Here is a 27,892-nt window from a genome sequence, read left to right on the forward strand (position 1 = left end):
ATGGCCGACGAGTTTCCTTATGTCCTGTTCGTTCAGGGCGAATGGGACCCCAATACCCCCAAACTAAAAAACAAGCTCACCATTTATTTCCAGAGTAAAAAGTCTAATGGGGGAGACTGCTGTGTGAAGCTGCTGGGAGGACAGAGAGCTACTGTCGCCTTCAAATCTGAGGAAGGTAGGTCTGATAGCTACTTCAGCGAAGTTTTCTTACTTGTACGTTATACCTACTACTCGTATGTATATAAATAAATAAAAAATATATACATATATATTTATATGCTATGGTGTACTATAAAAAGTCATTTAAGTAGCTAATATAGCTGTAGACAAGTAGTCTGCAACAAGGAAATATGCCTACCTGCATTAATATACCTTATAGATTAAACTACTAAGAAGATTTTATAAATTTAATATAACCTCACACATCTCTTACCAAATGAGTTAAAACATGAACTGAAGTAAACTAAAGGACAATACCGATTTAAGAATGTGTTTCGAGTTGTTCCAGCACCAGGAGGCGCTCCAGAGTGACCAAAATATACAAATAAAGAGTTTATAAATGTTTAATCATTTTTATACAGAAATAATACTAATAAATTACTACAATACCAAATGTTACAGTAGCAAATATATCATATTTAAAGCTTTTAAGCCCCAGTTATAAGTCTTTTAAAACTGCTCAGGCTGCTCACAGTAGCACGTCTTTACTGCTTAAAACCGTTTGTTGTTTAGTGTCTACTTTCCAAACTGAATGAATATCCCGGTAAAATAGTAAATTACTATTTTTATTTTAAGTATTTAGCGTATCGCCCCATTCACCCCCGTTCATTGAGGACTTGCTCGCGGGCTCCCTCTAGCGGTATTCAGTCGGTTACTGCAGTAACGGGGGGCAGTGGGCAGGCTCTTCATAAACCAGCTTTAGAGAAAACTTCAGAGAAAGCCTTGTTATGGAGTCCACTCCGATTAAAGCAATACTGGGGAAGTGAGTCGATTCTTCTCCCAAAGAGTTCATTTATATGTACATCTGCTTAACTAAATACTTGTGTAGATAGAATATTATCTACACAATAAAATGTCCCCCAAATGGAAGGATTTGATTAATCTAAATCTCCTTTTTGAACATGTTTTAGCATTAAAAAGAATGTAAAATAATCTGACTAAGTCACTCATTAAAAATGCTCCGGAATCAAAAAATATAATCTGAAATTGCTTCAGTATTAAAAAGAATGTTTGGATACACTAAAGTACTGATTAAAAATGCTGCAAAATCAAAACGTATATTCTGAAATTGTTTTAGTGTCAAAACGAATATTTAGCTTCAGTATAAAAAAGAATGTTTGGAAACACAGAATCACTCATTAAAAAATGCCCCAGAATCAAAACCTATAATCTGAAATTGTTTTAGTATTAAAACGAATATTTAGATACACTGAATCACTCACTAAAAATGCTGCAGAATCAAAAAGTATAATCTGAAATTGTTTTAGTATTAAAACGAATATTTAGATACACTGAATCACTCGAAAAATCTGCAGAATCAAAAAGTATAATCTGAAATTGCTTCAGTATCAAAAAAAAAATTGGATACACTGAATCACTCATTAAAAAATCTGCAGAATCAAAAAGTATAATCTGAAATTGCTTCAGTATTATATATTTGAATACACTGAATCATTCACTTAAAAATCTGCAGAATCAAAAAGTATCTGAAATTGCTTTAGTTTAAAAAAAAGCTCCAGTATAAAGAAAGACAAATAAGAACCTAAATCACTCATCAGAAAGTGCTCTTAAAAAGGTAGCATGTTTAAATCGCCTAAAATCTTTTTTTAGACAATTTCCCAGTTTTTAAAAATCTGATTGTTTAAATTACTCCAGTGCTCCAGTAATGCTCTAGTAATTAAAAGGAATAGCTTGAGTCATCATATCAGAAGATACAAATAAGGGAATTAAGGTGATAGTAAATAAGTTTGTTGTCAAAATTGATTCGCCATGTAGAAAATAATAGCATGGAATATGAAATATATGAAATATATATTATATTATCTAATCATATGAAATATATATATATATATATTAATATTTCATATGATTAGATAATATAATATATATTTCATATATTTCATATATATTATATGACGATTACTACACATGGTTAATACGCATGCATTCAACACTATATATATATTGTATAAGTGTCGAATGCATGCGTATTAACCATGTGTAGTAACCGTCGTCTGGTTAGCTAGGACCAGGACAAATTATTAGAGCACCAGTCAAGCACATCTAGGACTGCAACAACTCGATTAAGATAACTGAATAAAATAGTTGGCCATTGATTTAATAATTGATTAGTTGGGTCTACGGTGAGTAGCATGTGATGCTTTCACTAATTAATTTGGTGTGGGGAGGCCTGGTTAGCACAGACCCAAGACGTCAAAAGTACAGGAGCACTTTACATGAAGGCCTTCAAAAAACAGCATTAGCTGAAATGTGCACAGCTGATCTCACAGGGAATGTAGCACAACATCGCTGTATGAGCACCTGAAGGGGAAGAATGGCAGAGACAGGTTTATTACGTAGTTTAAGTTCATACTAGGTTAGTGTTAATTATTTTTTCTCACTCAGTGTTCCTAGAGCCTGCCAGAGTAGTTAAACAAGATGTGTCTCATTTATATCTCACTTGCGTCGTCTTCCACCTTAAATTCCACCTAAAATGTGACAGCATGACCAGCGTATCCAAAGCAAGACATAGTTTTAGGTAAACTAACATTAGTGTTACTAGAGCCTGCTGGAGTAGTTTTTACTACATTTATATTCAGAGATTTTTCCTACTTTCTTGTGTGAAAGTGTTTGAGAATCACAGCCAATGTTGTGTTATTAAATAATGATAATAATAAAATTGATGTAAAATTTCAGGATAATTCTTGATGTGAACAATGACATTTTTAAAATAATTATAGGATATGTGTTCCTTTTACAATTACAACATTAGTTATTTAAAATCTTTTATATGTGAACATAAGATGGTGGATTATTTTAAATAATTTTTTTATTAATATATTTCCATTTTATCTGATGAATGAGGAAATGTATTAAAAATTATTATTCAATTATCAAAATAGTCCTTAGTTGCAGCCTGAACCTGACTAGTATTGGATTCGCCCTTCTCTGGTAAACAGCTTTTATTTTTAAAGAAAATCCAAATGAATCTTAAGATGATCTTCAGATCTTCACATGTAAAATTGTATGGCCTTAGCTAGTCAGTTAGCCTTGCTAGGTTGTACAGTAAGCTAGCTCTAGCTAATTCTAAATAATAATAGCAGAATGAGCTACAGCTAATCTCTACCTCTTTCTTTCAGGATTATTAGTGATATTAATTCTCAGATATTATGTATTTTCTAGTTAAACTAATGTAAAACACAAGTTTATGGGTTTTAATACGTGTTGTGAAAGGATTCTTTTATAAGAAGAATAACCCAGTCAGTGTGAGGCGAACCTTAAAGCCTCTGAATGGAATTGAGTCCAAAACTTTATTCTTTATTCACATAATGCACTGTCCACAAACTGACAAACTTGAGAAATTCACTTACTTAACCTACATCTAGAACAGAGGTATGTGTAAGCACATTTTCATATTTCTCTTTCAAGTGGTGGATGGAGTACCATGTACTTTGAGTTATAATAATAATAATGGAGATAAAATATTATTTCAGTTAAAAGTAAAAGTCCTCCCTTTAGACTTCCTCTTGGGTAAATTTACAAAAGTATTTGCTTTCAAAAGTACTGAATGTAAAAGTACAATGTTTGGCTCTATAATATCTAATACATTTTTTTAAAAGCTCATTTTAGGTAAAAAAAAAAATACTGTCACTCTCAGTTTTTAATATAATATAATTAATTAGTAGGACACTGATGACTATTAAAATGATCATAAACATAAAACACTGAAGGCAAACAGTTTTCATTTGGTAGAACCAAATTAAAATAAATAACAAATTAAGATTTATTTAAGTTTAATAAAAAAGTTTAATAATAAAAAAACTTACTTTAAACACAAGTTTATTCATTTGTTTTTGTTTTCTTAACTATACTTCGTCTATATATTTCATATATTTCAGAATTTAGACTAGCATAGGGCTCTCCCAAAATGTTACACTGTTTTTGATGTGACTTCTAATCTTTTAAATTTGGTGTAATGTAGTGGAGTAAAAAACAAGTTTTTTTTAATTTGTAATGTAGTGAGATACTACATGAGTTTCAGTAAAAAAAAAAAAAGAAAAAACCTAAGTAAAGTACTAAAAATATTTAGTACAGTACAGTAACAAATTTTAAATTTTCATTACTCTCCACCACTGTCTCTTTTTAATCTCTCTCTTTCTCTCTCTCTCTCTCTGTGTTCATGTAGTGAGACAAAATGTACTTGATAGAATTCCACACGAGATAAAATTGGGCCAAAAAGTCATACAGCTGAATGTTCACCTCTCTCCAGAAGAGGCCTCAGCAGCTCAGGTAAATAATTACCAACTATATTTAATTAAAACTTGATTTCATTTAAAATACAATTTAGATAATTAATCCATTCCTCAATGTGACTGCTCAAGTCTTGCTTATTTATTTTACAGGAATCACAGTCTCCAAACAAGGAACAGCAACCAGGTGAGTCTGTAATCACTGTATGGACTTTAGTCTAGTCTTGTGAATTTGACTGGGCTGATCTCTGGCCTCTGATATCACAGAGAGTCCAAACTACAGTCTACAGACAAGTCTACAATTACAGACTGCTTCCCTCTAGTGGTGTATTTATACACATGGCAGGATATCTCAGTAGCTATAGACCAAGTGTTCAGATTCAGTCAGATTATATTACATGTATTTAATGTCTCACATTACAGCTACTGTGAATTGTGTTGAGGCTGTCATTGATTGATTGACCTTTATTGCTTTCAATCCTTAAGCCATGGTTTTATTGCTACTCCTTTTAACTGTTCAGTAACTGCTGTTAAATTAGGCCTTTGCTGTTTATAGGGTTAATTAACACTTTTAGTAAGTCAGACATGTGTGTTTTGACACACACCCATTTATTGTCAAAATTTTACCACGTAATGCTATTATTATTTATAAAGGCCTCCTTTTGAAGTGTTTAAAGTTGAAATTTTATGAAATTTTTAGTTCTAATTTAAACTAAGTCCCCAATTCAAGTAACACATGTAAAGGCATTTCTTTTTATTTATTTTGATATTTAACCCATTTAAGCATGCATAGATTAAACAGTCAAATATAGGTTGTGATTTTTTTAGCTGTGATCAAATGTATCACATGTTTTTTTATTTAATGACAGTAGCAGGCTGGAAAGTATTCTAGTTTTTGAGTATGAAGTATGAAGTAACATAAATAAAAGTATTGAGGTTGAACATACTCAAATATCCACAATATGTACTCAGAACTGGTTTTTGTTCTAGTTTTTTGAGTGCGGTTAAAAACAACACTAATGTCTCACAATGCAATTTAAAATGCAAAGGGATAAGTATGGAACACATATGGAACAATGTTAGGATAAATGGCAGATATCGATTAAAAGTGTAGCAGCTAAAGAACTTCTAGTGACGTATGTTAGCCTAAAAGAGTTTCATCACTTCCTGTTATTACATGAATAATTTGTGTACTAACCTGTCAAACCCAAACTATTAAGATTAGTATACAATATATAACTTATAGTATTATTGTTTGTTATTCAATGATTTCTTTAATGATCAGGACCCCACAGGACCACCACAGAGCACATATTATTATTTGGGTGGTGAGTGATTTATTCTCAACTCGGCAGAGTCACTGATTAGCATGATGGTGGGGTATGAGGTGTTAGTATGTGTTGTGCTGGTTGTACGAGTGAATCAGATACAGCAGTGCTGCTGGAGTTTTTAAACACTATGTTCACACACTGTCCACCGCACTCTCCTACCTAAAGCAGCTCCACCTTGTAGATAAAGTAAAGTCAGAGACAAAATCTCTGAATCTGTTGCTGCACAGTTTGTTTTGGGCTTTCTCTAGTCCTTCATCAGTGCTTACAGGATGCTGCCCACAGAAGCTGTATATTTCTGGTTGGTGGACAATTCTCAGTCTATATATAGACTGAGTCTATATATTAGTGTATATATACTGAATATACTGAGAAAAATAAGAGATCAGTTCAGTTTCTGAATCAGTTTCTCTGATTTTGCTATTTATTGGTATATGTTTGAGTAAAATGAGCATTGTTGAAAATTATTGGCACTTATGGCATTTATTTGCAGAAAATGGGAAATGGCTGAAATACCAAAAAAAGATGCAGAGCTTTGCAGATCTCAAATAATGCTAAGAAAACAAATTCATATTCATAAAGTGAATATGATCAGAAATCAATACTTCATGGAATAAACCTGTTTTTTAATCACAGTTTTCATGCATCTTGGCATATTCTCCTCCACAAGTCTTACACACTGCTTTTGAATCACTTTATTCCACTCCTGTGTATGAAAAGTAGCTTGAAATGTATTTGCCCCTAAAGACATATTTTGTTTTTACAAACTTTAAAATCTGACAAAGATAACCTGAGTAAATATAAAAATCACTTTTTAAATTATGATTTTATTTCTTAAAAGAAAAAAAATATTCAAATCAATCTAGCCCTGTGTGAAAAAGTGTTTACCTAATTCTAATAACTTAGTTGCAACAACTGCAATCAGGCTTTACTGATAACTGGCAATGAGGCTTTCACATCTCGGTGAGGGAGTCCCAAAGATTTAGAAATGACTTTGTAACCTTTTCACTGATAGATGATCAGTGACTGTTCTATAATCTGTTCTTAAATTTCTTCAGATCATGGCATAGTGTGTTGTTTTGAGATCTTTTCATGTTGTAGGACAGGTTCTGTTTAAGGGATTTCTTAATTCTACAGGTCTTTCAGTAACCAGGCCCGGTTGTGGTTAGTAGTAAAATTTAAATCAGCTTTCCAACAAGTGTAATTGATCACAGTTAATTTAGGAAGGGGGCAGACACTTTCACACAGGGCTAAATTGGCTTGGATATTTTTTTTCCTTTAATAAATGAAATCATCGTTTAAAAAGTGCATTTTTATATTTATTCAGGATAGTCTTTGTCTGATGTTAAAGTTTGTTTGATAATCTGAAAAAAAGCATGACATAAATGCAAGAAATCTGTAAGGGGGCAAATCATTTTTCATGCCCCTGTATATTAAAAAAAATGTTGATGACAGTCTGTATTTATTGCACTTAGTTTAACTTATATGTACACGCTGCAGACATTCCACACTCCTCGGACACTGACCCCGTGGCTCTTAAGAGGAGGACAGAAGCTTGTCCTGAGCCAGACTTCAAAAAGCCCAGGCATTTGGGTTAGTTCCATTTACTAATTTCTTTTCAAAAGAAAAGGTGCAAAGGTTTGGACACGTCTGGTGGAATACGTTTTTCAGAATGTCAATGATATTAAGACGAATTAGACTCAATAAAAGATTTTTGTTCTAAAGACGTATACTTGTTTTTGGAAGAAGAAATACAAACAGCAATGCTGGTGTCTGTGTGTGAGGTTATTTTCAAAATAGATGTAAATGATTTGATGTGTTTAATGATTGCAATAGTTCTAAATTGTAAATACGTAACAAAAAAAGATAAGGAAAGAGCCTGTATGAGATGAGTGTCCAAACTTTTACTGTATTTTACTTTATTTTATCTTATTCTGTGTTAATATACATCAGTTTATATTTAAAACCAGGCAGTGAATGTAAGGGTGAAGAGATTAACTGTCTTATTCTTGCATGCATTTATTTATGCTCTGAAGCTAATTTACATCACATCATGTCACAATTAGCTTTAATCGATACAGTGTGGATATCTTTTGACCTTGTTTCTTTTATTATCAAGAGATCAAAATTACTTACTAATGGCTTGTTATGCCTACTTTATCTAATGCAAAATGTGAAACCCTAAATGAAAATAATTAGAATTTCTTGTTTTTTAAAGATTTGACAGATGTTTGTCATGCTCTCAACTCTTAACTAATGAGGAAAAACTTATCTAATTTATAAATTAAATATTGAGACATTTATAATAACATGAATTAGAGGTGTATGAACATATTGATAATGTATTGCGATATTTTGTTTTACAATACCGTATTGATTTTCAAAAACACAGTATTGATTTTTATTATTAATTTACATGTAAAGACTGGTTTTAGAAAGTGGTTCATTTGGTGTGGTGTTTAAACACTGCCCACTTCTCTTGTACTTAGATTTTATAAAAACATTTCTCCCAAATTAAAATAATTCTCCAAAATAAAAATATTGTCATTTAGATCATTTATTTACAGACAATAAGATGTGTCTGAAATCCCAAAAAAGATAAAAAGCTTTCAGACCTCAAATAATGCAAAGAAAACAAGTTCAGAAATCTGTTTTTTTGTGGAACAATCACAGTTTTGGATAACTTTGTCACTCCTGGTGCATTCAAGTAGTTCAGCTGGTTTAATGGCTTGTGATCATCCATCTTCTTCTTGATTATATTCCAGAGGTTTTAAATTTGGTAAAATCAAAGACACTAATCATTTTTAAGTGTTTTTTCCAGTGCTGTAGAAACATGAACTCAGTCATCTTTGCTGAACTCAGTATTGCCATAATGTTTTTTTTTCCCAGTGATGATAGCCTGTGCACTTGAATAAGCTGACACATTCATATTTTATTTATTTGGATATTTATACACAACATCTATTCAAATTCCATGGTCTTAACAATTAACAGATCATTGCTGTTTATTAGTCTTCAAATTGCAGTAATATTGATTTTACCCCAGTTATATCTGGGACAGTATATCATCCCAAACAGAATGGTTAGTGTGACAATAAGTATTTATACCATTGTTTGCGTATGTCTGTTGTGTGGAATTGTGTGTTGTTAAATGTATTTAACATTTTAAATTTTTATAATATCTGAATATACAATAAGAATAAGCTATGATTCTTTGTTGTGAAACATGTTTTATCCCTTGATATGTTGAATGTAGAGAGTAAGCATTAATTCTTTATTAAAATATGCACAAATGGGTTCTCTGTCGATGATATTTTCACTTATTTTATTTTACCAAAAACCCTTTTAACTTCTAGTTATGTTGTATATATATTTTAAGACTTACCTAACCAGTAACTTATATAAGACATGAGAATGTTAGTATACTGTAGGGCGGCACAATATATTATTTTACATCACCTTTAATCATCTATAGTGTATCTATATTTCTATATTTATTTACTTTTAGAATTAAATTGATTTAAAAAATGTCTCTGCAGATGCCAGAAGCCATGAGAAATCACCTTCCAAAGATGAAGAGCCACCTAGTGACGAACCTCAGAGTGAGGAGTCAGAAGAGCAGGAGCCAACTGAAGAGAGTGAGGGAAGAAGATCAGCTGTGCTGGAAAACATCCAGAACATGAATCAGGAGTTCTTGGTTATGCTGGTGGAGAACATCATCAGAGATGCGCCCGAGTCCAAAGAATTCAGCATTGAGGTCATCCCAGAGAGCAACTGTGCTGTGGTCACTTTCACTAGCAGAAAAGGTAAAATACTACTCGCAACATACACTGATGTGCCAAAAGTCATGGGAGAGCAGTAAGTTAATAATAAAGTATTACCTCAGGGGATGGTTTGTATAAGTTGTAAGGTGTTATCTTGTGAGTAAGGCTGAACACTGGCCAGCATGCCACAGTAATTAAAAATCACAGGCCAGGCCACATGAAAAGTGGGAGTTATTAGAACGAGGACTGATAGTGGGTGTCAGATGGGTGGCATATTCCACTTTAGAAATTGTGGTAGGTATTTAACATTCCTCGATCCACAGTGTCATGTGTGTGTTGTGAATATGTAATAGAAGGCATTACCACCCTCAGTGGGCAGCGCATAGATGGTAATGAATATAACTGGAGAAATCTGGCTAGAACAGAATAGCAACTCACATCCACATTCTATGCAGGGGACCCCACACACACATACAGCAATTTATTTTCAAATGCTGAGAATATAGATGTAACAATCAAATATGCATTTGTTTGGCTGTTGCATTCCTGTGTAAAAACCTAGATTTTTTATGACATTTAACAGCAGATAAAACATATGTATTAATATTAATTTCCCTTTTTTAATATGTATTAATTTATTGTATTTTATTTTATTGTATTTTATTTTCACACAAAGAAATATTAACAAATTATAGTTCACTATGGAGATCAATTCCCCCTTTTCTTTCCTCTCTTTTCCTGCCTTTAGTTACAGGTAGCTACCAGAGGAGATCTGAGCGTCCCCACTAGTGCTGTCTGAAAGCTTCATGAGAATTAGTGAAATGTCCTGCTGGTTTCATTCAGTGGGAGAGTAAACTCCAGCTCGGAATGTGTGGTATAGCCTCCTGTTAACCCCAGCTGTACAGTCAGATTTACTCAATTAATCAATAATTTAATGAAGGCCCCAATAATTAAGCTTTATTGTGATATTGTATTATCCATGTGTCAGAAAAGGTCAATAAGCCTATTTGATCTTAATATAAAATTTACTTCTGTATCTTTTGTGTTTTAGGTGCAGCAAACTTCATTCTGTCTTGCCCAGATAACAGCGTTTTCAGGAAGAAAGATCTGACTGTCAGAACTCTTGAGATGACCACTAAGGTGAAAGTTGAGGACCTACCATCAAACCTGAACTCCGACCACATTATGCTGTATTTTGAAAAGTATGGGGAAACAGATGGTGACGTGGTGATGCTTGAAGACGGACAGTCTGCCATCATTTCTTTTGAAGATCACACAGGTGAGGCACCATTGAGACTGTATGATGTGCAGATATCTGACACGTTCACACTACAAGTCAGGCTGCAGTGTGGCAAAGGTGGCAAAAAACACTTGGGGTGATTAAACACTGGTCCTGATTTCAAGAGCCTTTAGGTCTAATTCTGGGCTCCATTTGAATTGTGGGTCGATGGCACAATTCCACACATCACTTCTGCATTTCGGTTTTACAAAATGATTGGAAAAAAACTCTTTTGCCCATACAAACATCATATTTATACATAACATTATACATAAACATTCAAGCAGTGAGAAAAAGTTATTTTGGGATGCATATTATTAGTGTTTATCACCATACTGTCAGTACCTGCACTCACTCCACAAAGCTGAGTACGCTTCAGTTCTATCTCAGTGTGGCTGTATTTAACCTGAAAAGCTTCCACACCTGCAGCAGTATCGCACCAGATCCCACTAGAAGCAAACCCCAGACCACCATTTCAAAAGGACCATTCTGCTTCTAAGAGTCAACTGATGTTCCCCCTCTCTAACAATCTAGCATCAATTTCTAGCCAAGAGGTACACAATAAAAAAGTAACCTTGTGAGGCTATTATACAGCTTGGGGGGCAAGCACTATTATGCCCTCTTGTGAAAAGACCCAGTGTCTAATCAGACTACAACTGTCGATTAATAATGTACATATCTGCCAGAAACATAACTGCTTTCAGAGCTTTGCAGCAATCCGGACAACGCAATTTATTTTGTTAATGCGTTTATATGTAGTTGTTATTGTAATTAAATGTTTCTAACTTAAGTATACACTAAACTCAAACCTTTTCATGTGTTTTCCCAGCTGTAAGCACAGTTCTCAGAACACAACATCAGATTAAAAAGCAACCTCTCAAAGTATTCCCATACCATGACTCACTGGGAACAGCACTCTATGGAAAAGACAGACCCATGCTGAGACTCCCAGAAATCTTCACAGAGAATATTGATATATCTATTGGGAAATATCTCCAAGAAAACCGAGAAAAACTGGACCTGATCAAGCAAGAGATGTGCAAACATTACTGTCAGCTGGATCTTCAAGCCTCATCTGTGAAAATTATACCTCTAGCTTCTCTACTTCAGCAAGGTTCCCAGACGAGAAAGCTCATTCAGGCATGGAGAGAGAAGGCCTCTGCTGAGTTTGCTGCTGAAATGTCCAAATATAAATCATTAGAGATCAATATTCTGAGAGATGCGTGGAGTGAGGCGGTGGAAGAAATCCAAAAGACCCTTTGTGCTGAACCTGTGACCCTCGTCCTTCAGGAAAATCAAGCAACAGTGATTCTTGCGGGCCTTGCAGAAGATGTAAGCAGAACTAGAGATGCTGTGAATAGTGCGACTGATAGCATAACTCAAAGAATCCAAAGGGAAAAGGGCAGCATTACAGATGAGGTCAGCATGGCTTACTCCATTTATGAGATCGTCAGGCTAGGTGGTGTTGAGCTGGAAATACAAAGCAAATTTCCAGAGATGGAGCTGAATTACCACTCTCACAGTCAAAAGTTAGTTCTCTATGGTCTAAAGCAAGAAGTACTGGAATCAAAAAATAAGATTCTACAGGAAATCATTGGCCTCAGTCGGAGAGTGGTGGAACTCCACCCATCTATACTGGAGTTTCTGACCAAGAGGGACAAGGAGGATCTCACTAATGATTTATTCTTATCCAGAGGAATCATTGCATCCTTGGAGATAAAGGACAATGTCGCATCGCTTATCGCCAAAACTGAGAAGACATTGAAGGATGGTGAGGAACATTTGAAAACAGTGTTAATCTATAAATGCCTTGATGTGGAGGACCCCAGTGTGATCAGGAAGGCAGAATGGCAAGATCTCATTACTAGCTTAAATAGCTCGTTCAATTCTCCAGTAAAGGTTGTTTTAATAAACACATCAGGCAGCCAAGTTACAGTTTCTGGTTTTGCTGATGCGCTTGAATTAGTCCTGGAACAGCTGACTGATTTTCTTGAGGCCAATTCTAGCATTACCACAAGCCTTGAAGCAGACGGGATTGTTATCAGATTTATCGAGGAGCACAGAAAGCAGGACTGGTTTGAAATGGTGAAAAACAAAGTGAATGTTGATTTCAAAGATGACAAAATCTCATTGAATGGCCCAAGGGTTCATATCTCTCAGTGTAAGCCTGTCTTTGAGGACCTACTTTCCACTGTTTACCAGGGCAACTTGAAAGTAGCTAAGCCTGGTGCCAGGAAGTTCTTCAAGAAGAAGGAGACAATGTACATTTCTGAAGCCAAGAACAATACAGGATGCTTGGTGGAGTTAGTAGATGAGGTTGAGGCTGGTGGTGCCAGTGGAAAGAAAGGTGTCTTTACACCTGAAGGAGTGGAGATTGTGGTCAGCAAAGGGGATATGTGCTCTTATACAGTAGATGCTGTAGTTAATGCAGCCAATGACAAGCTGGAGTTTAATGGGGGTCTGTCAAAGGCTATTTCTGATGCTGCCGGACCACAACTGCAGGATGCCTGTCACCAGATCATTAAAGCAAGAAAAAAGCTGAACATAGGTGAAGCTGTTGTCACCAAGGCAGGAGGGCAGCTATGCTGCAAGTTTGTCATCCATGCAGTAGGACCACAATTCGATCAGTCTAATCGACAAGGGTCTATTCAACTTCTGAAAACAGCTGTGATAGGTAGTCTGAAACATGCTGAGCAGCAGACCTGCCATTCTATTGCAATACCAGCCTTAAGTTCTGGAAACCTTGGGTTCCCATTGGACCTTTGTGCAGACTCCATTGTTGAAGCTATAAAAGAATTCTGTGAGTCTAAGAGTGGAGGCTTTTGTGTAAAGAAGATACACCTTGTTGATAATAACGACAAGACAGTCGAGGCTTTAGAAACTGCAGTGAGGAACGTGTACGGGGAAAGTTCCACCATTCAGAGATTTCCTTCCAGGAGCAAGCCAAGCCAGCCTCAGCAAAACACAAACGTATCAAGTTTACCCCAGTTCTCAAGCCAAGGTTTACCCCAAAGCATTAAGACAAAGGAGGGACTGACCATTACACTTTCAAAGTGCAACATCGAGGACACTTCGGTGAGTATAATTCTTCCAAATGCTTATTTGGGGGGAATTGTTTTACCTAGGGAGTTGGTGTAAAGTAATAATTACAGTATTATTATGACTTCCTCAGAAATTTTAGTCCATTCCAAGCCAAGCTGGAGCTTTTTACCTTCTGTAAAATGTGCTGTAAAAATAACCTCAGGTTATAATAACCTTGTGCATATTGAAACCTAGAATGCAAGTATCTCAAGTAGGAAGCCAGTCAATGAGAAGTTCAGTTTAGTTGTGAATGGTACAGATACAGTACCTTTGGTGTGTTACATCTACAAAATGAAATTTAGCTGCTACATATGCATAACATGTATATATGCTATACACAATGACGTATCTACCTAATGGGATAAAAATATGTTTATCACATATTTTTGGAGGAGACAGCACTGTGTAAATCAAGTAGTCACTCCCATTTAGTAGTCATTTAGCCACCTTATTCTGGTTGATGACAAAGACAGCGGCACATTTGTTTACTTTGTGGTAGAACTTCTGGTGCAGCAGCAGACTATCCATAAATTACACCCACAGTGATTTATATATATATATATATATATATATATATATATATATATATATATATATATATATATATATATATATATATATATATATATATATATATATATATGTATAATTATCACACACAGACCCACACGTTCCTGCCCTGTCAGAGTTTTATGCTCATCAAATTAAGTTCGAATTCAGAAATCCTCACAACCAAGATGAGACATTTACAATCCAGTTTTTCATGCATTTTGTATTCAAGCACCCTACGTTGATTTTGACTCCCCTCAAACAAGTATATACTATTTTAATTGACACCACTAATATAACTTACATATAATGTGATCATATATGTGTATATATGTGATCAGTTATTAACAGGGTGTCACAGTAATTGAAAGAAAAGCATACATTTTTACAAACACATAAAGATGGGAATGTTAAGGAGTTGTGTGTGCTCTTACCATTTTATAGAGGAGGAACCAACAGCAGAACATCCTTACTTAAAGAAATGGTTTGGTTCTGAAGCTTCAGAACAGCAGGTGTGATTGTTAGGTACAAATACTAATAACACCCATGCTCCAGAACTCAGAGATTAGCTTTTAGGTGAACATCTTTTTTTGACAAGGTAGTTTGTTCCACCATTGGGGAACTCTGTATGAGAACAGTCTGGATTGCTTTGTGTGAGTGTTTGGCAAAGCGAGGCGACGTTCATTGGAGGAGCGCAGCGGCCGGGAGGTAGCGTAAGCCTTCAGGAGTGAGTGCAGGTAGGAAGGAGCCTGTTCTGTCATCACCTTGTAGGTGATTGTAAGAGTTTTACAAGTAATTTTGTTTAATATGTGCAAAGGAAGCATTCGTCTTTTTGCAAAACTAGTATTGTTTATTATTGTATAATCAAATTACTTTTCTCATTGTCTTTAGATGGATGTGGTTGTAAACTCCGTATTGACTGACCTGTCCCTTAGTCATGGAGCCATCTCGAGTGCCATCCTTAACAAAGCAGGGCAGCAGCTTCAGACGCTTTTTAATCAACAGGCCACAGGCAAAGTAAACGCTGGGGCCGTTTTTGTCACTACTGGTGCTAACCTCAAAAACAAACTGGTTTTCCATGCTGTGTCTCCTCACTGGAATCAGGGACAAGGTCAGGAACAAAAGGTAGGTACTTCATTTAGGTCACTAATTTAGCATTTGGTAGTTTGGCATCTTATAGTTTGTGCATTTATACTAATATAACATTTTCCAGACCATAGACCAAATGGGCCTGTCCACTATCAGATACCTAGATCCAGGTGCTGCTGGAGATTTTAAACAATTTGTACCATAGACATATAGAAATATAAACTCCACCTTGTGGATAAAGTAAAGTCAGAGACTAATCTGTTGCTGCACAGTTTGTGTTGGTCATCTTCTTGTTCTTCATCAGTGACCACAGGATGCTGCCCATAGAATAATGTTTTATTATTCTCAGTATCGGGTGCTTAAAAAACTTTGTGATGAAGTCAAAGCAGTGCTGAGAATGACCCCCTTCTAAAATAATAATAATAGCTGCTCTGTGGGGTTTTCTCTCCTGTGGGGTCCTGTACATTAAAGAACAGGGTGAAAGGAGGATAATAATAAGTATGCAGAAAATCAGAAGGTCTGTGATTATACAGTAGAACTACAAAATGCTCCTATATTCTCAGTGGAGCTGAAAAAAAAAATGGACAGTTAATACTGAAACAAGGAGTCGAACATAATATTCTGATACAAAAGAAATATGATGAAATAAAAATACAATATAATTTTTTTAAATGTTTATACAGAAATCAAAATATATACAGAAATATAGTGATAGTGGTATGGATTCAAAATTGTACAGTTTGAATGTGCAGTTTAATGTCTAATGCAGTAATTATAAGGATGTGATAGGATGTTGTGAATAAAGTACTTATGTACAAAAAGAAAATCACATTTTAATCTATGCCTGGGAAACTGCCTTTATGCATAATATTGGTTGTTTGTGAATGTAAATTAAAGGAGTATCATTTTCTTCTCTTTGAATAGATACTGGAAGGCATTATGGATAATTGTTTAGGACAGGCAGAGCAGCAGCAGCAGAAGTCCATTGTGTTTCCAGCCATTGGCACAGGAAACTTAGGATTTCCAAAGGCCCTGGTCGCTTCCCTTATGTTGGATTCAGTTCTAAAATTTAGCAAGAATAGAACTTCCAGTCATGTGCAGGAAGTGATGTTTGCTCTCTATCCCCAAGACACTCAAACCATCCAGGTAAGGAAAAATAATGATATATGATGAGTATAATAAAACATACTGTATGCTGTATATATACTCACCGAGAAAAAAAAACACACACCAATTAAAAGTTTTCAAATGAAACTAATGTATGAATGTAATGAAGTAAATGTAAGTGATTACACTATTAGTATAGTGGGGAAACGGCTGATGATACGGTTCCAGTCTGTAGTAGTTCAGGTTTTTTGTTCACAACACCATTGCAAAAAGAAGTGATGGTGGCTTGCTGATGGACGGCCTAGCTGGCAGGCAATTTGTCAAAAAAACAACAAAAAAAACAAAACATCCTGCTTCTCTCAGTCCATTGATGCACCCCTTTTAAAGTATGTCCACTGAGCTTTAAGTATGCTGTAGAGGCATGTTTAGCAGTCAGTGATTTCTCACCAAGAGGTACACTACCCAAATGTAGCCTCAAATGAGTCTTTTTATAGGACAGTGTTGAAAGCACTTTTATGCCCACCAGTATCTAATCGTTTACATATCTGCCTGAGACATAACTGCATGTCTAGTTTTGCAGCAATTCAGGATCTGTGAGTGTTCAGTATATCATATAGTGACTGCACTGTGTAATGATTGGAGTGTTATGATTCTAATTGTGATGTTTGTGTTGTACTGTGACATGGCTAGTGGATAGTAAAGCTCTCTGAATTGTATTTACAGGCCTTCACAACTGAGTTCAACAATAAGTTCAACATTCAGGTATCCTCCACGCAGCAACAAAGCAAAGGTACAATTTGTAAAAGTCTTGTTTTAAATTGATAATTTAACCATTACCACATCAATTCAGGTATTTATTTCTTTAAAATAAAAAAAGAACTAAACAGAATTGTTTAAACCTGAAACCCTAGGTCCCTTGTCAAAGATCACCTCAAAATCAGGGACTTATGAGACCACAGTGGGAGGCGTTGTGCTTCAGGTCCTGAGTGGCGACATCACTAAACAGAATACAGATGTTATTGTGAACTCCAGCAATGAAAACTTCACGCTGAAAGCCGGTAAGCTCTGACACTTAATCAGAACTTAGTAAAGGGTGTAAGAGTAGACAAAAGGCACAGGTCAGTTTCTGCTTTGATTTGGACTTCATGGTTTGCTGTATAGTACCCCCCCTGAGTAGTGCTTTGCGATAAATATTGTGGGAACAATAGAAAAGTGTCTATCGTGCTAATTACCTTCTATTCAGGATGTGTAAATAATATTTTAAACCTAGAATATCAGTAAGGTACTCATTTAGTTTTAGTCTTTTTAAATCCAAAGGTGAAAACAGTGAGAGATCAACAAATTTATATGAGTTGCTATCACTACACACCACAACAACAGGGAAAAAGGTGTGATAGAAAAGCAGGACAAGGAACGGCAACGGTGGGAGGGGCAAACAAGATCAGAGCAGTACTTTTAAACTACTACAGTTACCACAATACACAATACCCCCAGCAAATCCATTGGTTTACAGCTTAAGCTTTTTACCCAAATAGAGGGTATGCATGTGACATCACAGTTGGGGAGCGTGACTGTGATTGGCAAAAAAAGTGGCAGCATTAGCAAATAATAAACTACATTATGAACCCTTGCTGAGGTAAACTAGGTAAACTGGTGTGTTAGAGGGAAAAAAACACTAAAACCAGCAGGGGATTTCCAGGGAAATCAGGTACAAAAAATTCTGTACCTTGGTAGTTTTTCTGCTACACTCCTAGGCCCCATTGTTAACACAGAATGGTTAGCCTTAATGAAGAATTAGAAAAAGAGCCTGGTATTTTTTTTCAGGGAGTTAGTTATTTGGCATAAGCTCTTTAGGACCTATGAAGGTGCCTTGTGGTCAAATATGTCAAAAAGTATTTACATTCATTACTCAGGTAGAAGTATAGATACTAGGGTTTAAAATACGTGTAGAAGTTTAAGTATCAACTCAAGCTTTGTACTCAAGTAAAAGTGTAGAAGTTCTTAAAGTATAAAAGTAAAAGTAATGTAAAAAATGCCATTAAGGACAAAAGTTTAGGTCGTGCCATAGGAGTCTATAGTGCACTACCCCCCTCCCCAAAACACATTTTCTCAAAGCCATAATGACTATAAAATGTTAATGTTAATACATTTGGGATGCAGTAGGCTTCCTGCTTCAGCTACATATATGCCCATTGAAAATAAATGCATTTTAGTACAATGCTGGAATGTGACGTGCAGGTGGGATGAATCACGTACAAACCAAGAGTGAATCAAATTCACTCTAAATCGAGAGATTTATCTGGATAGGGTTTTTTTTGTAGCCGAAGCCGGAATGAAGTATGAGTAGAAAAAAGTAGGCTGAACAATAATAATTACTCTAGTAAAGTATAGATAACCAAAACTTCTACTAAAGTAAGATAACCAAGTGTTTGTATTTTGTTATTTGACATTTCTGCCTGTGGTACCTGACACAGTTGAAATGAGATCTGGGGAATTTGGAAGGGAGAAAAACACCTACAGTTTTTTGTAATGTTGTAACTCAGTCGGCTGGCTCTTGGTCTTAACAGTCCATTTCCTCCAGACTTATTAGTGTTAATTATTTTCATTGATGAGTAGACTTAAGGTTTTGGATCATTAGTGCAAATACAAACTTTAATATCATACATATGTTACAAGTAAATTAAGTGTTACTAATAGTCACAGTTCAACATGTATTTTGTGTATAACATATTGATTCTCCTATTCTGAAGGGGTCTCAAAGGCTGTTTTGGATGCAGCTGGTTCAAACGTGGAAGCTGAGTGCACACAACTTGGTAAGAATTCACATTTTTGATATGTAGCTATTAAATATTTTGCTCCAGTTTTGAAATGTTGTTGTCTTGATGTGTAGCATGTTAAATTTTAAAGATCACCTTTTTCAGGAGCACAGCCAAACCAAGGGCTGATAATGACTCAGCCAGGAATGCTGCAGTGCAAGAAGATCATCCACATTTCAGCAAAGAGTGATCCTGCAACCATCAAACAACGTGTCAAGCAAGTGCTTCAAATGACAGCGCAGCAAAAGCTCACCTCCATTTCTTTCCCTGCACTTGGCACAGGTGGGTGAAGGTGATATGCAGGTTAAAGGAAAACTCCAGTGTTAAATTGGCTTTTAACGTGGTAAAACATGATAAAGAGTACTAACCTTTGTTGAATAGCACACCTCCGTAGTAATTTTGTTCTTTTTGCCCACCTTTTGCCCTGCGCTATTTATAAGGGTGTAAATAGGCTCAAAGTAACTCCACACCTCACTGGTAGAATCCGGTGAGCCCTGACATTTAAAACAAGGCATTAATAACTTAAAAACTGCACAAGAAGCTTATTAAAAAAACACTGTTTACATCCCACAGTGCAGGTAAATATCCAGGCGCCACAATCATTGTACTGATAATGTCATAGACATATATATACATAGACTCCGCATAGGCTGCCTGCCTTTACACTGAGGAATACTTTGTATTATGCTCGTTAACAAACTTTGTAATTAAGAAAGACAGACATATGGTATGGCATATTAATAATAATGATTATTATTATGTGTGTGTACAATTATATGTACACACATTATATATATGTGTGTGTACATATAATTATATCAAATTAATTCATTTATACACTTATTAATATGCCATACCATATGTCTGTCTTTCTTAATTACAAAGTATTTCAGCATGAAAGCTGTATGAATCCTGTATCATTACTACATCTCTGCCCTCTGCCCAAACCAAACCGTGTGAAAACTGGGATCTGGTAAAAATTGGTTGAGTTGTGATTATTATGGGTGTATTAAACAACTTCCTCAGTGTAAATAAATGCACTGGGTGCCGGCTGCTATGCCAGGAGGCAGGCGATATTAGTACACTTTATCATGTTTTACTACACCAAAAGTCAATTTAACACCGGAGTTCTCCTTTAAGTTAAATACTTTTATGCAGGGCGTACAAACCATTTATGCTGCTAACATTTTGTACCTATTAAACAAGCAATATTAGAAATAGACACATCAACATACCATTATATTTATATTGTGGTGCACAGTATAATGCTTCATGACTGTGTCCCTGTGTCCTACATATTGTTATGATTATTATTGTTGTTGTATTTTAAGGGTGTTTTTACAAATATAGGGTGTTTTTACACCTGGAGTTTTTACCTCCCTGTTCAAATCAGTCAATTTTTTCATTAGTTTACTGAGTGAGCTTTTGGTCAGACCTGTCTGGGACAGAGCGAGAAATTAAACACAGAAAGACTAGCACATGCCTCCTCCGATACATGTCAAGTCAGCCCATTGCCTCTTTTCCAACTGCTGCTGATGCAGCATCACAGCTCTCTCTGAGCAAAACGCACAGACACGGTTTTGATACATCAGCTCACAGATGCCTTGTGCTGACCGACATCACTCTTTGGAGGGATGTGGGAAAGCATGCCATCTACCCACCCAGAGAGAGCAGGGACATGTGTTCTCTCATGGCTCCGACAGTTGATGGCAAGCTGCATGATCAGGATTCGAACCAGCAATCTCCCAATCATAGTGCCAGTGCTTTAGACCGCTGGACCACTCAGCACCCCAGAATGCAGTTCTGATCAAACCTGTAGAATACAGCTGATATTCTGGTTTGGGTCAACGTCGGATCTTATTCTCACACAAACCAACCGATTACTGTATTCACCCCTGCCAAAAAAAAATCTCACCAAGGGTGAAAACAAACCAGAGTCCACTTTTAACTGGACGAAATAGTGCAGGTGTGAAAATACCCTAAGTGCAAAGTTAAGCACAGTACACCAATAAGAGTTTCTTAGCTGCATGTTTTCATCTGCATGTGTAACAGGATTCAAATGTTAGTTGCTCAGCCAAATATCATAAATATAAATGCAATTAACTACAATGTGTCTGTATTTTTTTACTGTGCTAGCTGTGTGGAGCTGTCATATAATGGCCTTTCAATGAACCTCTGTCTTGTGCAGGTCAGGGTGGCGCAAACCCAGGACAGGTTGCAGACAGCATGCTGGATGCTGTGGTGGACTTTGTGACACAGACTCCACAATCGTCCATCAAACTGATCCGTATGGTGATCTTCCAGGCCCCCATGTTGGCAGATTTCCACCAAAGCATGCAGAAAAGGGAAGGAGGCAGTGACAAGCAAAAGAAAGAAGGAGTCTTCTCAAAAGCAGCAGGTATGTGTCTTAACTTGATTCCCTTTTACAGTTATATTTGAATCTTAAACAGCAGGGAAATATACAGTCATCCAAGTACAGGTCATTATTATTAGAACCTTTTTATTAAACGTTGCCTGCCATCAGAAGCCGAGAGAGCACAATTGGGCATGCTCTCTCTTGGTGGGTAGATGGTGCTCTTTCCTTGCATCACTCCCAAGGTGGTGTCGGTCAGCACAGGCGTCTGTTAGCTAATGTGTCAGAGTTGGGTCGCTGCGCTTTCCTCCAAGCGAGCTGGCTGCTCAGTAATACTACATAACAGCAGTTCATAAAAAGGTGGAGTCTGACTTCATATGTATCAGAGGAAGCATGTGCTAGCCTTCACCTTCCTAATGTGGGGGCATTATTAGTGACAGGGCATGAGCATTACTAGGCGATAGGGCAAGTCCTAGTTAGTTGGTTGGGTAATTGACCTTCTTAATTAGGAAGAAAGTGGGATAAAATTTGAAATAAATTAATAGTAAAACCTTGCCATGTGGTGGGAACCCCGGGGCAATCTGAAAGGCTATTAAATTCAATATTAGGTTATGTAAAGATACTGGTTCTCATTAAAGTTACCATGAGAATAGGCCTTTTTAAAAAACACAAGACACAATCCTGTAGAAGTATTAACGCAACAAAAACCTTAAAACACAAACATGTCTCTTCTCTTTTACAGCATTTGCTAAGTCATTGTTCACTGGATCAAAGGATAAAGGTGACCAGCAACAGAAAGTAAAAGACTTTGTGATTGATGGGAAAGTGTTGAATCCGGCTTGCTTTTCCATCTGTGGACCTTCCCGAGCTGCAGTGGACCAGGCCAAGCAGTGGATAGAGAAGCTCATCTCAGACGAGCAGGCATTCGAATCGATCTCTGATCCAATGATCCTTAATCTGTCTGATAAAGACCAACAACGAATTCAAGAGCTGCAACAATCCAAGGATGTCAGTGTGAGAGTGGAGCACAAGACTCAGGGGGCGGGGTCTGATGACACCACCATTCTGGTGGAAGGCCTCAGCAGGGATGTTCTGATGGCTGTCAGTGAGATCCAGACCATGCTTAGAAAAGCCAGAGATGATTTTAGCCTGAAGAAAGATATGGAGTTTGCAAGTGAGATGGTAGAATGGCAATACGAGCAGAGTGGCCAGTACCACAGCTTCGATCAGCTCACGAACTTCAAGCTGGAACAAGCTTTAACGCTAAAGTCTCCTCATGTGGACATCACCGTGCAAGGCCAAGCATACAAAGTCACAATGCCAGAGGGTCCTGCTGTGAGCGCTGTTGGTGGTAATCAGATGAACATCAAGCGTATTGATAAATTACAAGGTACTGATTTTATCTTCATTTCAGTTAAACCTAGACATCTGTCTTATACCCCAAATATATATATTTAAACCAACAATAAAAGACACCTTTAAAAGACACACCTTTAATTTGATTGCAGACACTGTGGACCTAAGATGTTTTGTCTTGTAAATTTAATTTAATTTGTTAATATACATAAATTCATATGAATTGTAAAAGTCATATGAATTGTACTAAACACTGCTTAAAAAAATCCACACTGTCCCTTTTTCTGATTTGAGGTTGTGAATAATTGTACATCATATAATGTCAGAAACCACGTTAGCACGTCTTTCTGAGACACTACGGCAACTGTGTTGTAATTTAAACATCTGTTTTGCTTGATGCTAACATTTATTATTATATCTTAAGGCCAGAGTACCCTGAAAACTGGCAGGAAAATGAAATACACCTCAGTTTGTGTCAGCAAAAAGGTCAATGCAAGTACCTTTTGATCAATGTAACGATTGATTTACACTCATGAATAAAAAATAGTTGTGCTCGAAACTGCCATGAAGTGACAAAGAATGGCAGTGGTCATCTTCAGTGATGAGTTTAAGTCATAAAACTTGTCAGAAAATGTCAGTCTATGTGACAGTGCTTTTATCTCCTGTCACTTTCCAACTACTACTTCAGATACATAAGTTGCTGTGGGGCAATTAAAATTCTGAACATTCTGAACATTGCTGCTTTTACACTATGAACAATATTATTTAGGATTTACACTTAAACATATGATCCAACTTACATTTACCTGGCTGCTGTATAAACTTGTAAATGTCTCTAAACGTCAATGCAAATTATAATGTTTGGTTAAGGCATTACTTACTGGGGGCTCAGAGTGATCCAAGGATTGCTGTTTGAATCCAGGATCGTACTGCTTCATGTGATGAGATGTTGGTCAGCACAGATGTCTGTTAGCTGATGTGTCACAGCTGGGTCACTGCGCTTTCCTTCGCGTGAACTGGCATCAGTGACAGATAGAAAAGTTAGATTAAATTAGGAATAAATTATTTTAAAAAAGAACATTATTACTATTGATCTGAAAACGCTAAATCACAAACATAAACTTGTTTTTTTTCAGTTCCAGTCATTGATAGCATCCCACAGGATTGGGAGGCAATGGCAGCTAATGACCTGGTCAAAATGTGTCCACTGAAGACTGGCAGCAAAGAGTACAATGATGTCTTGGGCCACTTTAGGAACACCTGCCCCAATAATAACATTATTCAGGTATGTATCACCTACACCTACAATGATTGCTGTTTGCATCCTGGATCATACTGCTTCATACTGATCATACTGCTTATATACAGGGGTTGGACAATGAAACTGAAACACCTGTCATTTTAGTGTGGGAGGTTTCATGGCTAAATTGGAGCAGCCTGGTGGCCAATCTTCATTAATTGCACATTGCACCAGTAAGAGCAGAGTGTGAAGGTTCAATTAGCAGGGTAAGAGCACAGTTTTGCTCAAAATCTAAATATAGAGTTCAAAAGAGGACAAATTGTTGGTGCACGTCTTGCTGGTGCATCTGTGACCAAGACAGCAAGTCTTTGTGATGTATCAAGAGCCACGGTATCCAGGGTAATGTCAGCATACCACCAAGAAGGACAGACCACATCCAACAGGATTAACTGTGGACGAAAGACGAAGCTGTCTGGAAGGGATGTTCGGGTGCTAACCCGGATTGTATCTAAAAAAACATAAAACCACGGCTGCCCATATCACGGCAGAATTCAATGTGCACCTCAACTCTCCTGTTTCCACCAGAACTGTCCGTCGGGACAATAAATTATTGTGGTCTAAAACCAGGTGTTTCAGTTTCATTGTCCAACCCCTGTGTATATATATACACACATAGATTTCTGCTTGACACCCATTAATCATTGGTGAACACTCCTCCTTATGAAAAGAACAAAGCTAAAGCACTTTCTTCACAATTGCTTCACAAGGTTGGGCTCCACTGCCATGTGAAACATTCCCAGCTGTTTGACATTCTTCTTCAGTGCACTCACATTCTACATTCTACATTTTTCTGTTCTGATTTGGGCCACTTTCATTTGTGGTGTTAAGATATAATAACTATTCAGTACACAGCAATGTGATCCAGTTTGAACAGTTTGTCTCTTGCTTACTCGTGCTCCCCTCTTTTTATTTCTCTCTACTCTGAAATACAGTAAAAAATGATCTACTCTGTCAGACCTAAACAAAAATACACTATTATTATTGTCCCCTCACAATAATACAGCAAAATAAAAAAATAAATAAAATAAATCAATCAATTTTTATTGCAATTCATTTTTAAGTGATGGACACCTAATATAAATAGAATTTTTTTGACAATCTAATGCTAATATTTCTTTAAAAAAATGTGGTAGTTTAAGCACAAGTAAAGCCTAAAGCACCACAATCATGCTCATTGATTGTTTTGTTCCAACAAGATCCAAAAAGATGGAGTCTCTCCCGTATGAGAATGAGATTACTCATGTTGGCTGTTTTTGGTTTCAACTTAGAAAAAGGTATTGAAAAAAGTATTGTTTGGGTATCGGTATCAAATTCAAACTATCACATCGGTATCGGTATCTGTATCGACAATTTTAAAGCGATACCCAGCCCTAGTGATAAATCCAGCTTCCGACACTAGAGCTGCTTGCTAGCTCATGTTATGCTTGAGAAGAAAAAAGCAAAACTTCACATGAATCCTTTTTGCAGGGTCATAAGAAAATACAGATATATTAAAGTATCAAAACAATTTTTAAAATACTATATTCGTTGTCATAATACAGATTTGATTTTTCATAAATTACATCCAAAGATTTGCTGATAGACTTTGGTTCATTTGGAAACAAATGTCCTTATGGATCAGTCTGAATAATCAGGAAATGTTTCTTTTACTCAGTCTGTATGTATATGATGGTGTCTTTTATACAATACTTTTTTTTGTATTCAAAAAGATCATTTTAAAAAAGTGTAATAATTTTAAATATGAAACATGTTTTCCTGGCTGTAGATTGAACGAGTTCAGAATCCTGGAATGTGGAAGAAGTACCAGAGTAACAAGCAAATTATGGAAATTAAGAACGGCCACCAGAACAATGAAAAGAGGCTGTTTCATGGAACCAGAGAGGACTCAATGATGCATATCAATCACAGTGGTTTCAACCGAAGCTATGCTGGAGTAAATGGTAAATTGTTCAGCAAACCTTTCTGATGATTGATTTCCTAATGGTAGATTTTTGTCATCACTAATCTATATGATTATTATGATTTATTGCAGCTACGGTGTATGGAAAAGGCACTTACTTTGCACTTAATGCCAGCTACTCTGCAAACAACACCTATTCAGTTCCAAACCAGCAAGGACACAAACGCATGTATCTGTGCCGGGTCCTCACTGGAGACTACACAGTTGGAAATTCTTCCATGTTTGTCCCTCCCCCCAAATCTGCCAACAGTATAGTCCTCTATGACACTGTGGTGGATAGGCCTAATGCACCAACCATCTTCGTGGTGTTCCGCGATGACCATGCTTACCCAGAGTATCTAATCACCTTCACCTAAACTTTTTTTAATTTTCATTGAACAGGTCTTAATCATACTATCTGCCTAGCGTATTTATCTTAAAAATTGCCTGAATGCCTTAAAAACTAGAAATGGCTGAAATGTCAACACAGCCAGCTCAGGACTAAGCACCTATATTGATTTTGCTGTTTTTTTATTTTATTTTATAGTTACATTTAAAATACCACTATTTAATTATGCAGATAGGTACAAGATAGAACTGATTAACGAACCTGTTAGAGAATTCATATTTTTATCTGTCCAAAACTGTATAAGTGCCTTTATTTTCTGACTGCTGCTATAATTTGTAGCTTTTTCTTTCATAGTTGTAATTTGAGCCAACAAGCAAAGCACTTCCTGTACTTGGATTATGACTCTTATACCTCTCACAGCAGGCCTAAGGTTCTCCACAAGGGGGTGTTTTAAGCATTGTAGTAGCTTATGGTAATTTGTATCAATGATTTTGAGTGTAAAATGACTGATTATTGATGATTTGCGTAATACGTTCTTTTTAAGTGCAACACTCTTTACAAAAAGCTTTTGAGCTATTTTTTTACTGAACAGATTGGAGGGTTAGGTGTGCTCTGCATATTCCTAAACTCAACAGTCTGCATTGCCTCTCAACCAAAAATATACAGGATGTCTCAAAAAGGAAAAACACTTTTAAAATAAAAGCAGTTTGGCCGGTCACAATCTGTGGATAAAGGGGACAATTTTATTTCTGACCACCTCTCAAGATCTGCAATATTATGAGCTGGGCACATATCTAGGCTAAAAACATGACCAACGGATACATATCTATCTACATCCATCTTCATCTGAAATCAGTCTCTAATAGTACCTAATTTTGCTAAATGCTCTATTGGATGCCTTAGTTTTAAAGCACTGTTCAACCACAAATTAAGTCTTTGGGACCTCAGGACACTTCAATAAAAGTTAAAAACTTCAAAAAAGCTGATGTTGTGTATTTTAAATAATAATATGAATATGCTACAAGGAAAATTGTTAAATCTGGGTATGTGTTTAGTAGAAGTTACTTATTTTATATAATATTCTTTATTAGGATCCATGTTGACAAAGGATAC

At 36.2% G+C, this 27,892-nt stretch overlaps 1 protein-coding gene across 2 annotated transcripts; it reads left to right on the forward strand.

Annotated features, from left to right (window-relative positions):
• On the forward strand, nucleotides 1-27,754 carry parp14rs1 (poly(ADP-ribose) polymerase family member 14-related sequence 1). 2 transcript variants are annotated; one of them, XM_049484865.1, is made up of 18 exons: nucleotides 1-175; nucleotides 4,406-4,509; nucleotides 4,623-4,656; nucleotides 7,298-7,390; nucleotides 9,337-9,603; nucleotides 10,613-10,840; nucleotides 11,670-13,915; nucleotides 15,362-15,595; nucleotides 16,484-16,705; nucleotides 17,390-17,456; nucleotides 17,578-17,724; nucleotides 19,417-19,479; nucleotides 19,588-19,764; nucleotides 21,671-21,880; nucleotides 22,578-23,225; nucleotides 24,328-24,476; nucleotides 26,257-26,431; nucleotides 26,524-27,754. In XM_049484865.1, the coding sequence occupies exons 1-18, from the start codon at nucleotides 1-3 to the stop codon at nucleotides 26,805-26,807; spliced, it is 5,523 nt and encodes a 1,840-aa protein (XP_049340822.1). In that variant the 3' UTR covers nucleotides 26,808-27,754. The 2 variants fall into 2 exon arrangements, with proteins under 2 accessions (XP_049340822.1, XP_049340823.1); XM_049484866.1 differs by lacking the exon at nucleotides 7,298-7,390.
• Nucleotides 27,755-27,892: the final 138 nt, after the last annotated feature.

This window comes from Astyanax mexicanus, chromosome 11, assembly GCF_023375975.1.
Source record: "Astyanax mexicanus isolate ESR-SI-001 chromosome 11, AstMex3_surface, whole genome shotgun sequence".
Classification (NCBI taxonomy): Eukaryota; Metazoa; Chordata; class Actinopteri; order Characiformes; family Acestrorhamphidae; genus Astyanax; species Astyanax mexicanus.

Coding starts and splice junctions, on each gene's coding strand:
- parp14rs1 (XM_049484865.1), top strand. CDS start 1: ATGGCCGACGAGTTTCCTTATGTCCTGTTCGTTCAGGGCGAATGGGAC. Junction 9,604..10,612: donor CACTTTCACTAGCAGAAAAG/GTAAAATACTAC, acceptor TTTGTGTTTTAG/GTGCAGCAAACTTCATTCTG. Junction 15,596..16,483: donor GACAAGGTCAGGAACAAAAG/GTAGGTACTTCA, acceptor CTCTTTGAATAG/ATACTGGAAGGCATTATGGA.